Source organism: Pecten maximus, chromosome 17 (genome assembly GCF_902652985.1).
Source record: "Pecten maximus chromosome 17, xPecMax1.1, whole genome shotgun sequence".
Taxonomy (NCBI): domain Eukaryota; kingdom Metazoa; phylum Mollusca; class Bivalvia; order Pectinida; family Pectinidae; genus Pecten; species Pecten maximus.
The window spans coordinates 22,142,653-22,158,301 of record NC_047031.1 but is presented as its reverse complement, the minus strand read 5'-3'; the positions used below and the strand labels follow the sequence as shown (position 1 = coordinate 22,158,301).

The following is a 15,649-nucleotide window of genomic DNA, read 5'->3' as shown; positions in this document are numbered from 1 at the left end:
AGTTGTATAGCGATATACATAACATAAGAAACGAACAGTTTTACAGATTCATCAAATTTCATTTATAACAAATATTCAATTGAACAGCGATATTAATAAGATATTGTCTATTAGTAAACTTAATTTGTCTGGTGGTGCTCATTAAATGACGTTCATATAAAACGTTTAGCTGTACAGCGATAGGCATAAAATGGCGTGCATTACAACTTTACAGTTGTACAGCGATATACCTAAAATGACGTTCATTAAAAACGTACAGTTGCACAGCGATATACCTAAAATGACCTTTATTAAAAAACGTACAGTTGTACAGCGATATACAAAAAAATGACGTTCATTAAAAGCGTACAGTTGTACAGCGATATACCTAAAATGACCTTCATTAAAAACGAACAGTTGTACAGCGATATACATAAAATGGCGTTCATTAAAAACGTACAGTTGTACAACGATATACCTAAAATGACGTTCATTAAAAACGTACAGTTGTACAGCGATATACATAAATGACGTTCATTAAAAACGTACAGTTGTACAACGATATACCTAAAATGACGTTCATTAAAAACGTGCAGTTGTTACGGCAATATACCTAAATGACGTTCATTAAAAACGAACAGTTGTACAACGATATACCTAAAATAAGCCTTCATTAAAAACGTACAGTTGCACAGCGATATACCTAAAATGACGTTCATTAGAAACGTACATTTGTACAGCGATATACATAAAATGACGTTCATTAAAAACGTACAGTTGTACAGCGATATACCTAAATGACCTTCATTAAAAACGTACAGTTGTACAACGATATACCTAAAATGACCTTCATTAAAAACGTACAGTTGTACAACGATATACCTAAAATGACCTTCATTAAAAACGTACAGTTGTACAACGATGTACCTAAACTGACGTTCATTACAAAAGTATTGTTGGGCAGATATCCACATTAGATGATAATTGTGACAAACTCACAGAAATGTACATTCAACAAAATTCGTATCAATTGTAAAAGTTACATCCATCCCGTTAGATGTAGTCCGTTCGAAACGATTGCGACAAAATATATCAGCGCAGAGGTCCCACGGCATATCCGACACGTCCAATAGTACCGCGACGGATATATGGTGCAGTATAAATCCGTCGAGGTTAATCTTTTGTTCATTCGGAGATATCCTCCGACCGAACATAGTATGCATTATTATCATGTGCAGTGCTGGCTGGATCCGATCTCTTTTGGAATATTTATTGTCATTTGTTAATTTCATTTTCCCCTTTCTCCCTCCCAGAAATCAACTACATTTTTTACTGATTAATGTGACACTGTGTAGGATTAAGAATAATGACTTAATATTGTGTTTCCCTGACAGGTATTTTTAATTCGAGTATTTTGCCAAAGTTATTGTCCGTCAGTTTATCTCCAGGACTTGAATCTTGACCAGAGACTTTAAGTTTTTTATCACGTTGATATACATCATATCTTCTAATACGCCTTCAACCGGAAAGTATAACACTCTTTAGTAGCCGATCACGTGACAACACCTGAGACGAATGTACGTTATGGAACAGTGTTAGGAACGTTTAAAACATTTTATTACTTATTGATCAACTGACTTTAAATCGAAAGAGGAAGGCGAACAGATGTTGGGTTTATTCGGTTCAAACATGCACAAAAGTTTGATTCGACCTCTACTGGAAATAAAAATGTCCTTTGTTTAGTCAAGTCATCCCCCTACCCCTTTTTTTGTCAAGAGAGCACCTGCATTATAACCAAATTAATGTGTCAAAAACTGTAGCCTTTCGAAAAAGATAATTCAGTATTGTGTTTCCCTGACAGGCATTTTAATTCGAGAATTTTGCAACAGTTATTGTCCGTTCTTTTCTTTCCTGTATATATGAATCTTGTCCGGAGACCACCTCCAGTTTTTATATTACAATGTATATGGATATACATCGTTTCTTTTAATACGCTTTCAACTGGAAAAAGTAACTCATTTTAGCCAATCACGTGACAACACCTGTGACGAATTTACGATACAGGACGGTGTAGAATACTTGTAACACATTTATAAAACATAAAATACTGATAAAACATCCTATTGCTGACTAATCTATAAACTGTCAATCGGTAGGAGATGACGAAGTGATGGTTGGTTTGTTCAGTTCGATCATGCACAAAAGTGTGTATAACATGTCGTTTATAACAACATAAATAGTATCGCGATGGAATTTGATGATTTCATGGAAAAGGGGAGGACGGTGATGTAGATTACATTGTAAATCATCACCGTTACATACATTTAGTTGATAATGAATTGTGTTGTTTATTAAAGTGAAGTTGCACAGCGATATACATCAATGGTCTATATTACAATACAGTTGTACAGCGATATACATAAATGTTGTCCGTTACAACACAGTTGTACAGCGATATACATAAATGTTGTCCGTTACAACACAGTTGTACAGCGATATACATAAATGTTGTCCATTACAATACAGTTGTACAGCGATATACATAAATGTTGTCCGTTACAACACAGTTGTACAGCGATATACATAAATGACGTCTATTACAACACAGTTGTACAGCGATATATATAAATGACGTCCGATACAACACAGTTGTACAGCGATATACATAAATGACTTCCATTACAATACAGTTTTACATCGATATACATAAATGACGTTTATTACAACACAGTTGTACAGCGATATACATAAATGACGTCCATTACAATACAGTTGTACAACGATATACAAAAATGATGACGTTCATTAAAACGTACAGTTGTACGGTGATATACATAACATACATTTTTTAAGAAACGAACAGTTTTACAGATTCATAAAATTTCATTTATAACAAATATTCAATTGAAGAGCAACATTATACAATTATTGCCCTTGTTCCGGGTTGACATGAATATTTGACCACCCGAGAGGTGTCATGTCACCCGAGGGCGTAGAAATGTACATTCACAGAAATGTACATTCGACAAAATTCGTATCAATTGTAAAAGTTACATCCATCCCGTTAGATGTAGTCCGTTCGAAACGATTGCGACAAAATATATCAGCGCAGAGGTCCCACGGCATATCCGACACGTCCAATAGTACCGCGACGGATATATGGTGCAGTATAAATCCGTCGAGGTTAATCTTTTGTTCATTCGGAGATATCCTCCGACCGAACATAGTATGCATTATTATCATGTGCAGTGCTGGCTGGATCCGATCTCTTTTGGAATATTTATTGTCATTTGTTAATTTCATTTTCCCCTTTCTCCCTTCCAGAAATCAACTACATTTTTACTGATTAATGTGACACTGTGTAGGATTAAGAATAATGACTTAATATTGTGTTTCCCTGACAGGTATTTTTAATTCGAGTATTTTGCCAAAGTTATTGTCCGTCAGTTTATCTCCAGGACTTGAATCTTGACCAGAGACCTTAAGTTTTTTATCACGTTGATATACATCATATCTTCTAATACGCCTTCAACCGGAAAATATAACACTCTTTAGTAGCCGATCACGTGACAACACCTGAGACGAATGTACGTTATGGAACAGTGTTAGGAACGTTTAAAACATTTTATTACTTATTGATCAACTGACTTTAAATCGAAAGAGGAAGGCGAACAGATGTTGGGTTTATTCGGTTCAAACATGCACAAAAGTTTGATTCGACCTCTACTGGAAATAAAAATGTCCTTTGTTTAGTCAAGTCATCCCCCTACCCCTTTTTTTGTCAAGAGAGCACCTGCATTATAACCAAATTAATGTGTCAAAAACTGTAGCCTTTCGAAAAAATAATTTAGTATTGTGTTTCCCTGACAAGCATTTTAATTCGAGAATTTTGCAACAGTTATTGTCCGTTCTTTTCTTTCCTGTATATCAATCTTGTCCGGAGATCACCTCCAGTTTTTATATTACAAGGTATATGGATATACATCGTTTCTTTTAATACGCTTTCAACTGGAAAAAGTAACTCACTTTAGCCAATCACGTGACAACACCTGTGACGAATTTACGATACAGGACGGTGTAAAATACTAGTAACACATTTATAAAACATAAAATACTGATACAACATCGTATTGCTGACTAATGTATAAACTGTCAAGCGGTAGGAGATGGTTAAGTGATGGTTGGTTTGTTCGGTTCGATCATGCACAAAAGTGTGTATAACATGTCGTTTATAACAACATAGATAGTACCGCGATGGAATTTGATGATTTCATGGGAAAGTGGAGGACGGTGATGTAGATTACATTGTAAATCATCACCGTTACATACATTTAGTTGATAATGAATTGTGTTGTTTATTAAAGTGAAGTTGCACAGCGATATACATCAATGGTCTATATTACAATACAGTTGTACAGCGATATACATAAATGTTGTCCGTTACAACACAGTTGTACAGCGATATACATAAATGTTGTCCGTTACAACACAGTTGTACAGCGATATACATAAATGTTGTCCATTACAATACAGTTGTACAGCGATATACATAAATGTTGTCCGTTACAACACAGTTGTACAGCGATATACATAAATGACGTCTATTACAACACAGTTGTACAGCGATATATATAAATGACGTCCGATACAACACAGTTGTACAGCGATATACATAAATGACTTCCATTACAATACAGTTTTACATCGATATACATAAATGACGTTTATTACAACACAGTTGTACAGCGATATACATAAATGACGTCCATTACAATACAGTTGTACAACGATATACAAAAATGACGTTCATTAAAACGTACAGTTGTACGGTGATATACATAACATACATTTTTTAAGAAACGAACAGTTTTACAGATTCATAAAATTTCATTTATAACAAATATTCAATTGAAGAGCAACATTATACAATTATTGCCCTTGTTCCGGGTTGACATGAATATTTGACCATCCGAGAGGTGTCATGTCACCCGAGGGCGTAGCCCGAGGGTGACATGACACCTCAAGGGTGGGCAAATATTCATGTCAACTCGGAACAAGGGCAGTAATTGTTTTATTATACCGAAAAAAACATAAGTGAATTAATTTTGGTATCAATAAGTTTATTTATTACTATCAACAGTTTTTAAGAAAAGTTTTTAAGAGGTACGCCATCGTCTTTCTGGACCCGGCATAAAATTCTCCCAGTTGAACTTTCAATGTATGGACGTCGAAGTTTTCACAATCCTTGGTCTAGGCCTACCTGTTGCAGATAGGAAATGTCTAAAGGAATCCACGGCCACATTGATGACCCTTTTGGTGTTTTTAGAATCCTTTTCTTGCAATAATTTTGCCAATTCCTCCTCTGTTGGCAGACGATAGCGTCCGCCGGCAGCCATTGTTGTTGTCAAGCAGAATACTCGAAACTTCTCTGATTCGACTACTTTTGAAGACGTTACGGAAGAGAGTTCCGAGTTGGGGCTCACGAGAGGGTGACATAACGATTTTGGAGGGCTCACGAGAGGGTGACATTATGATATTCAGAGGGTGACATGATGTTTCGAAAGCGACAGCAAGTCAATAATGAATTATTTGGAAAGTTGTGGTTGACATAACGAATGTTTTTAATCACGTGACATGGTTTTCACTAATCAGAAGCTGTGATACAAGTCTGAGGTATAATAAGAATAAGATATCGTCTATTAGTAAACTTGATTTGTCTGTTGGTGCTCATTAAATGACGTTCATATAAAACGTTTAGCTGTACAGCGATATGCATAATATGGCGTGCATTACAACTTTACAGTTGTACAGCGATGTACCTAAAATGACGTTCATTACAAAAGTACTGTTGGGCAGAGATCCACATTAGCTGATATTCATGACAAACGCACAGTAATTTACATTCAACAAAATTCGTATCAATTGTAAAAGTTACATCCATCCCGTTAGATGTAGTCCGTTCGAAACGATTGCGACAAAATATATCAGCGCAGAGGTCCCACGGCATATCCGACACGTCCAATAGTACCGCAACGGATATATGGTGCAGTATAAATCCGTCGAGGTTAATCTTTTGTTTATCCGGAGTTATCCTCCGACCGAACATAGTATGCATTATTATCATGTGCAGTGCTGGCTGGATCCGATCTCTTTTGGAATATTTATTGTCATTTGTTTATTTCATTTTCCCCTTTCTCCCTCCCAGAAATCAACTACATTTTTTACTGATTAATGTGACACTGTGTAGGATTAAGAATAATGACTTAATATTGTGTTTCCCTGACAGGTATTTTTAATTCGAGTATTTTGCCAAAGTTATTGTCCGTCAGTTTATCTCCAGGACTTGAATCTTGACCAGAGACTTTAAGTTTTTTATCACGTTGATATACATCATATCTTCTAATACGCCTTCAACCGGAAAGTATAACACTCTTTAGTAGCCGATCACGTGACAACACCTGAGACGAATGTACGTTATGGAACAGTGTTAGGAACGTTTAAAACATTTTATTACTTATTGATCAACTGACTTTAAATCGAAAGAGGAAGGCGAACAGATGTTGGGTTTATTCGGTTCAAACATGCACAAAAGTTTGATTCGACCTCTACTGGAAATAAAAATGTCCTTTGTTTAGTCAAGTCATCCCCCTACCCCTTTTTTTGTCAAGAGAGCACCTGCATTATAACCAAATTAATGTGTCAAAAACTGTAGCCTTTCGAAAAGATAATTCAGTATTGTGTTTCCCTGACAGGCATTTTAATTCGAGAATTTTGCAACAGTTATTGTCCGTTCTTTTCTTTCCTGTATATATGAATCTTGTCCGGAGACCACCTCCAGTTTTTATATTACAATGTATATGGATATACATCGTTTCTTTTAATACGCTTTCAACTGGAAAAAGTAACTCATTTTAGCCAATCACGTGACAACACCTGTGACGAATTTACGATACAGGACGGTGTAGAATACTTGTAACACATTTATAAAACATAAAATACTGATAAAACATCCTATTGCTGACTAATCTATAAACTGTCAATCGGTAGGAGATGACGAAGTGATGGTTGGTTTGTTCAGTTCGATCATGCACAAAAGTGTGTATAACATGTCGTTTATAACAACATAAATAGTATCGCGATGGAATTTGATGATTTCATGGAAAAGGGGAGGACGGTGATGTAGATTACATTGTAAATCATCATCGTTACAAACATTTAATTGATAATGAATTGTGTTATTTATTAAAGTAAAGTTGCACAGCGATATACATAAATGGTCTCTATTACAATACAGTTGTACAGCGATATACAAAAAATGACCTTCATTAAAAACGTAGTTGTACCGCGATATACCTAAAATGACGTTCATTAAAAACGAACAGTTGTACAGCGATATACATACAATGACCTTCATTAAAAACGTACAGTTGTACAGCGATATACATAAAATGACGTCCATTACAACACAGTTGTACAGCGATATACATAAATGGTCTCCATTACAATACAGTTGTACAGCGATATACAAAAAATGACCTTCATTAAAAACGTACAGTTGTACAGCGATATACATAAAATGACGTTCATTAAAAACGAACAGTTGTACAGCGATATACCTAAATGACGTCCATTACAACACAGTTGTACAGCGATGTGGCTTTTGCTAATGTGTCGTGTCTTTTGTACAATCCCTCAGATATCAATGGGCCACGGTGTGTTCCTTTATATTCGTGTCTCTATATTCAGCAAGCGAGTACGTCTACCTTAATTTGGAACGGAAGCGTAAAAACTACGAGTGTAAGATGTGTTTTAACTTCCGTCATATATACTTATAGTGTCTATTTAAATGATCCTTTGTCAATTGTCATAAAATCGTTCTGGACTTCCAGTGAATTTACAGTATATATATTTGTAGAACTGATTGCGTCTAAAAAGACAATTAAGAGAAACCCTCACTGACAAACCTATTGCTCGATTATTTATTCGCCAAATACTGTCTATCATGTTGACAATTTACCGTGAGTTGTGAGACAGATCAAATATTTCTTTTACACTGGAAATAATCTGCCGTACACTCTTATCTAATAGCAAAACAAAATCAGGGTTTTGAAAATAACCTTTTTGTGCTACATGTAGTCATAATATCGAACAAATTGCCTGATGGGCTCGGCACAAACAGTTAATTCTTTCAAAAATAGGATAAATATACATTGGTCGGATCAAGAACTATTATAAGGTAATGATTAAGAAATTCCGTAGACTCAGATTTAATTTATTCAATTATTATTAATGTTGTTTATGTGATTCCGGTGTAGAGGATCGTAATCGAATGATCCTGTACTTGTAATTAACGTAACTTTAACTTAAATACAAAAACAAAAACAAAAAAAAAACCGAATGCATTGCGGTTCTTGTTTGTTTTGATAAAAGCCATTTACAGCCAAGAATTAAGAGCTTCCCTCCAAACCAACAACGTTGGACCCGGATGAGTATATCTAAATCTCAAACGTCGTTATGTCGGCCTGGAATCAGCGCATTAAAATACCTGATCACCTTATAGCCTAGTTCATAACTCGGGAGCGACTTAATTCTAACATGTTGTTTATTTATTTCATTTTATTTTGTTTATTTATATTCAACTTCTAATTCCATACTTTTATTTTTTGTAACGTCCTATGAACAGCCAGGGTCATTTAAGGACGTGCCAGGTTTTGGAGGTGGAGGAAAGCCGGAGTACCCGGAGAAAAACCACCGGCCTACGGTCAGTACCTGTCAACTGCCCGCAACTGCCCCACGTAGGTTTCGAACTCGCAACCCAGAGGTGGAAGGCTAGCGTTAAAGTGTCGGGACACCTTAACCACTCGGCCACCGCGGCCCCTCTAATTCCATACGATCAAATGATTAATTAACATAATGCTATCGTACATATATTATGATGTACAAACAGCATTGTTTTTATACGCCCGCCGCAAATAATGGCGTCACCCTGTCCGGCCGTCCGTTCGTCCGTTCGTACGTCAACATTTACATTGTCCGGAGGTTTCCCGTCAAAGTACTGAATGAATTTCAATGAAACTTCATACAGTTGTTCCTTGCAACAGGTTCTGGAGACGAGTCGAATTTCAATGTCATGGTTTGCGAATCTAGGTCACTGTTACTATTTTTAGAAATCTTCTATAACTTTCATTGTCCGGAGATTTCCGGTCAAAATACTGAACGGATTTCGATAAAACTTCATGCAGTTGTTCCTTGCAACAAGTTCTGGAGACAAGTCGAATGTCGAGGTCGTGGTTTGCGAATAATTTTTGAAGTCAACTACTCCCCAAACAAAGCCATTTGGATATATCTCGGTAATTAAAGGTAACCACACTGTATCCAACAACAATTGATTTTATTCCGGTTCAGCTTGCACAAACAATAATTTCATTGCACATCTGCATGTATACTCTTATACCTGCATGTTATAATCACGTACTAACCTTGCGCCACAAATATTCCTTTTTCACACCCAATTGTGCAGGCTTATAGTTAATTCTTTACTTCAAATAAACTGTGTGTCGATTTTCATGGCGGGCGTATTATGCGGTACTTTTGTTTTTTCTGAAATTTTAATGTTTCGTTTAATGTTGTTTTAATTCTTTTTGTTAGCATCTTTGGTAAGTCGAACTGTCAATGGTACGAAATAAATAAATAAATAAATCAGTGAATAAATAAATTAATTGATAAATAAAAGGCATATGGATGTCAGCTTAATATTTGTAACCTTATTTTTACTGTTTTTTTGTTTTGTTTTTGTTTTTTAAATTTTTTTTTGAATTTACTAAATGACTGTGATTCTACAAAACTGTCAGATTATTTTGTTAAATAATTAACTGATGTGATATGATAAGATTTGTCAATAGTTTGCCTCATCACTTCTATTTGTGAAAAAGTTGGTTGTAAATACCCTAAACAGGCTTATGTTGTCAAGCTTTTGTATGCTCTTTGCTATGAAATGATATACGAGTTACCTCCCTTTGTATATTAAATGGATATTTTTCCGCCAATAAAACTATATTCTATATCCCCGTGATGGCTTAGTTTTGATGTCAAATAATTGGTCTTTGTCATATATTTAATATTTATATACATGTATGATATTTCGGAGACATTTGCTGTATCTGTATACTGGGTCCCTTTTTGTGCCCCTGGCTTTTACCGGAAGAAAAAAAACCTGTTCTTGGTACATACTGTAGCTGTAACACGCCACGGCCGGTATTCCAACAGTAATATTTTGTACCTCATTTATTCATCGATTTTGCGGATGGAGAAACATGTAGATGTGGCCATTGTTGGCGGAGGCATATCTGGTTTATCTGCGGCATATCACCTCTACAAAAAGGACCCATCATTGGAAGTATGTGTTCTGGAGGCTAACGGTAAGACAAAGTGAAAGTACAGCTATATTTAATATCGTTATACGTCCCAGATTCATCATTATCGGGGTGGAATAATATTTCGTGATTATATATGTTGATATTTATTTATTCGTTGCAGAATAGAACAATTTCTGAATTGAATTTTCTATCAGTTAGCTTGACATTACCTTATTTATAATTCTGACGCATAGCCTCGCGTTGTATGGTCGGCTTTATGCAAACATCATAATAAAGAGGCCCAAAAGGGGGAACCGGAAACTCATGCACAGAGGATGATTATATATGTCAGCTAGATTGCTGCACATTTTTCGGAAATGATTGTTCATGAGACATACCTACACGGAAATAACATTTTTACTCAGAAATTGAGGACTATTATTAGATATCATTATTGTCTCTTCATTGTGAATTTGTCCATTGTGATAATTAAACTGCAAATGTATATATACTATAGTGAATTATGTAGCTTTGCTAGTATGATAAAAGAAAGACATTTTTAACGTTGAAATTGATTATATAATATCATATACCTAACGACATTTCTAATGAACCTACAGCTGTACTCATACACAATATATCGTCATAATGTCTCAGATAAATCAATGTTCCCGATAAAGTCTAGTTGTTTTTTTGTTAAAAAAAGGAATAACCTCAAGGTAATTATAAAATAATTAATTCATTTTTTGAATTATTATAAATGAATGAATGAAAGAATGAATGAATGAAAGAATCAATCAATCGTACAATCAATCAATCAAACAATCAATCAATCAAACGATCGATCGATCGATCAATCAATCAATCAATCAATCAATCAATCAATCAATCAATCAATCAATCAACCAATCAATCAATCAATCAATCAAACAATAAATAAATCAATCAATCAATTAATTAATATATCAATTAATCAATTAACCTGAAAATGGTTGATATTTACGTCAAGTTGAAATCATACGGAAATCATACGTAATTGTTTTGTACCATAGATCACCGATAGTAATTATGTCACACTTAAATACAATTTTAGTGAGAGAGTAAATTGTGTATGAAAGGTTAGTGTGCGTCATTGTAGTCGTGAATAAATATCGTGTCGTGTATTTTGTTGTTGCGATAAGTTGTAAAACGTAAACAAATAAATAATCCAATCTCCCTAGATCGGGTTGGCGGACGAACACTGACCCTGCCTCTCCAGGGTAAAGACGGCACAGACTACTGGGACATGGGCGGACAGTGGGTGTCCAGGTACGTCTGCACTTATCCAAACAAATGTATATAATAATTTCTCATGATATCTGTTTCATACACATAAACAATAAAAACATTTTTTTATTATCTATTTTATCATTATTATTTTTCAACATTAGCTCTTACTTTTTTTTTTCCAAATGCCCTGAACGTTAATTTCTGAGTAAATTATTCTAATGAAGTATATACCCATGTATGAAAATAAATAATTTATCTTTGTATGTTTAATTAAAATTCATAGCTCACAGAAACACATCATGGATTTGATTAAGGAAATCGGACTGGAAACCTACCCACAATACACCAAGGGGTTAAAGTTTATGCAAGTTGAGAGTGCAAAGGTCAAAAGCTACAAGTCTGATATCCCGTCTCTTTCATGGTTGTCTCTTATTGATCTTCAGCTCTTTGTCATGAAGGTAAGAAACGTGTTTTGACTCCAATTTCTGTCATTCTTTGAACATCGATCTAACACCATCGTAATAATTTTAATGTTAACTTTATTTATTTTACAACAATTGCAGAACAAATTATATCAATTTATATTAATCACGCTTGTTGGCCCGGATGGAAGCGCGCGAGGGGTCTTACTGTGGGAGGAAACCGGGGTACCCGAGGAAAAATCCACATGGTCGGGCAGGTGACCCCATACTTTTTCACGTCCGATCGGGGAATCGAACCCCGGACACCTAGGTGAAAGACAAGTATATTGTCACTGTGCCACTCGAACACCCAATATTTTGTTTATAAGCGCAATGGCTTCACATCGTAAACTCCAGTTTGCGGTTATTACATATAGGATCTTAAACTTCGAGTCGAGTTTCATAAAATCTCATATGAAATGAAAACGAATTTAAGATACGTTTTATCACGTAATTAAAATATTTCAATTTTAATGCAAGTCTATAAACTTGAAACGGCCGACACTCACAACATTAGAAAATATCCCATGAGTAATTATGCGTCCGCCATTAAAAATAGTACCTGGTCTGCAGAAGAAATAACAAAAAATAATAATAATAATAAAACACGATATTTAATTAAATGAATTTAATAACTAGCACATTACTGTCAACACATTTAAAGTATTTAAGATAAATTCATTGTCTCTAAACTTCGATCAAATGTATGACCTAGTTTATGACGTCAGAGCACGCAACATTCCGTAATGTGACCATGACCTTGGTGTGCGAAAGTGACTCGCTGTCAGAAGCTGACACAATAATCCGGCGATGTTTTTGCGGTCTTGGAGGCGAATTATCAGATTTATTGTATATGTTGATGCTGAAGTGTCCACCGTACACGTTACCACAAAACAGGGTATGCACATTTCCCTGAAAAGTGGATGTACTGGCCGATTTCGGTCCCGTCACACACGTGGTGGTTGAGTTGGTGTTTACAACGTTCTGCACACTTGTCACGGCCGAGGTGTTCATTGAAACGTTGTTCAGCACATTTGTCATAGGAGTACTGGTTGAATTGGGATTCGATAGCAATCTGGATATGTTCTTGTGAGTTTCCTCATTGATGTGGCTGTAATTATTAACAGATTGTAAATTACCCTTCCCAGTAAATTGGACGATGGTATTTGGCGAAACTACTTTGTTTACAAGTGTTTGTACAAGGTGTTTTCTTGCACTGTGATTTGTGAGACGTTTGTCTCCGGAGAGTCCAGCTGCGACTGACATTTTCCTCATCAATGAGGTAAGTTTGTTTGTGCCTATAGCCTGCCTCTTAAACCATTGGTCTTTCTCGCGCATAGTAGCAACATTGGTATGTGTCGTGATGTAGAAAGGATTATCTGCTTTACGATAATCTGACGGACGTTTTCCAGCATAGAACTTATAGACATTGAGCGGACATTGTTCAGGTCTCTCAAGACTCGCCCACATTTTGGGAGTAACTTGTCGAATGTCGCGAGGATTGTCTTCTTGTCGAGTTTTTGTTTGACGCTCCTTAAATTCCAAATATTCCTGTCCATCGGAATCTGTACACAGTGAAACGTCCCCCCATGTCATAGATCGATGTTCATGTGAACCTCTCAGGCGAAAATGGATAGTGTTGTAAAGCCACAAAGTGTTTATGATAGTATCCGGATTACGTTGCCCTAGTTGCTTTGTACTCCAGAGTGTTTCTATTTCCTGTCCAGTTATCGAGTCAGCTTTTTTGGGGCGATTTCCTAACCCGTTACGTTTGAGTTCACGTTGTTTTGATTTTAAAACGTCTTGAAGCTGTGAAAACTCCCTACTAGTAGCAAGACTGTACCCGTATCTGAATCTGCGTAACTGACGGTCATAACTGCACATGAAACCCCTGAGTGCCCACTGTAAACAGTATCGTGTCGTCCACGAAGCGTAGAGTAGTACTACGACGCGTAGTAATATCAATAACCGCGGGAAAATGTGATAAGGCTGGCCAATCAAATTTGCGCTAGGGTATATGTAACTAGTTGCATACGCAAAATATATTACACGGTCAAATTCACTGGATAACAGCTCAATTATGTGATAAAGTATATTTAGCGTCACAGAGTTGTCCTATTGGTGAGAAGCTAGCGTCTTTATGGCGTCATATTCTTAACTGCTAGGGTTAATAGAGAGAGCAGCTCATACGGCCCGGGTAGGGCCGGTTTCAGAAGCGAACTTATACATTTGTAGATAGGAATGTCTCCCAACTTGATATATTTCTTTGGTTGAAAACGATTTTAAATGTGACAGTACAAAATAAAAAGCTCTTTCGCATGACCGCATTCGAAGTCACATTCACGGGAGATTATAAAATATTTTCAGTAGAATTTATCAACAAAACTAATTTATTAGAAACAAACCTCCGACAGATATTTTCAACAAAGCGTTACAGTTAGGTATGTTTAAAAACATCTACTTTGTATGCTCGACTTTTTCGGCGATTTCCGCCAACCATCCATAGTAACACCGAGTGTAAAAAAAGTATCAGCCGCAGTTACGTATTTTTGGCGTTAGCTATGGAAAATGAAAGTAGTAATCACCATATGTTCGATTTGCGTATCTTTAGCAGACTATATAGGTCTTTATCATATGAGTGTAATTGTTCAAACGCAAGTGGTTAAGGTGTCCTGACACTTTGTCACTAGCCTTCCAACTCTGGGTGGCGGGTTCGAAACCTACGTGAGGCAGTTGCCATGTACTGAATGGCCATGGCTGTTCATATAACGTTAAACAAAAACAAACCAAACCAAATTATTAATAACCGACATACATTGGACCCAAGTGCTGCGCTCTTACATAGACTTTACCTAAAATCATATATGTTTTCATTTGCTCTGCACTGTCATTTCATAATCTAACAAAACAAAGCAAAAAGTTATCAGATCTTAAATCTACTACAAATTGTAGTGATATGAAAAACAGTGTTAGTGACGTCATCACTAGATGACGTCGTTTTCTTTGACATCCCCAGATTGAGTGTAAATTTTACGAAACTACCGGATTAAAAAAACCGGCTTTCCTAGTTCATGCTACATGCAACAATTGATATAGTTATGCTTTAAAAAAGGTGAATATTCTCGTACAGCTATGTACCAAGAACCGGTTTGTTTTTACTTCCGGTAAAAGCCAGGGGCACAAAAAGGGACCCAGTATACAAATACAGCAAATATCTCCAAAATGTTATGCATGTATACAAATATTAAATATATGACAAAGCCCAATTATTTGACATCAAAACTAAGCCATCACGGGGATATAGAATATAGTTTTATTGGCGGAAAAATATCCATTTAATATACAAAGGGAGGTAACTCGTATATCATTTCATAGCAAAGAGCATACAAAAGCTTGATAACATAAGCCTGTTTAGGGTATTTACAACCAACTATTTCACAAATAGAAGTGATGAGGCAAACTATTGACAAATCTTATCATATCACATCAGTTAATTATTTAACAAAATAATCTGACAGTTTTGTAGAATCACAGTCATTTAGTAAATTAAAAAAAGAATTAAAAAAACAAAAACAAAACAAAAAA

The 15,649-nt window shown here is 35.7% G+C and overlaps 1 protein-coding gene across 1 annotated transcript in view; it reads left to right on the top strand.

Annotated features, from left to right (window-relative positions):
- Nucleotides 1-10,220: 10,220 nt before the first annotated feature.
- The window catches only part of LOC117315218 (probable flavin-containing monoamine oxidase A), a 26,926-nt gene continuing 21,497 nt past the window's right edge, over nucleotides 10,221-15,649 (top strand). Inside the window, 3 exon segments of the mRNA XM_033869362.1 lie at nucleotides 10,221-10,397; nucleotides 11,555-11,642; nucleotides 11,887-12,061. Of these exon segments, the coding sequence (XP_033725253.1) occupies nucleotides 10,283-10,397; nucleotides 11,555-11,642; nucleotides 11,887-12,061 (378 nt within the window). The 5' untranslated portion in view covers nucleotides 10,221-10,282.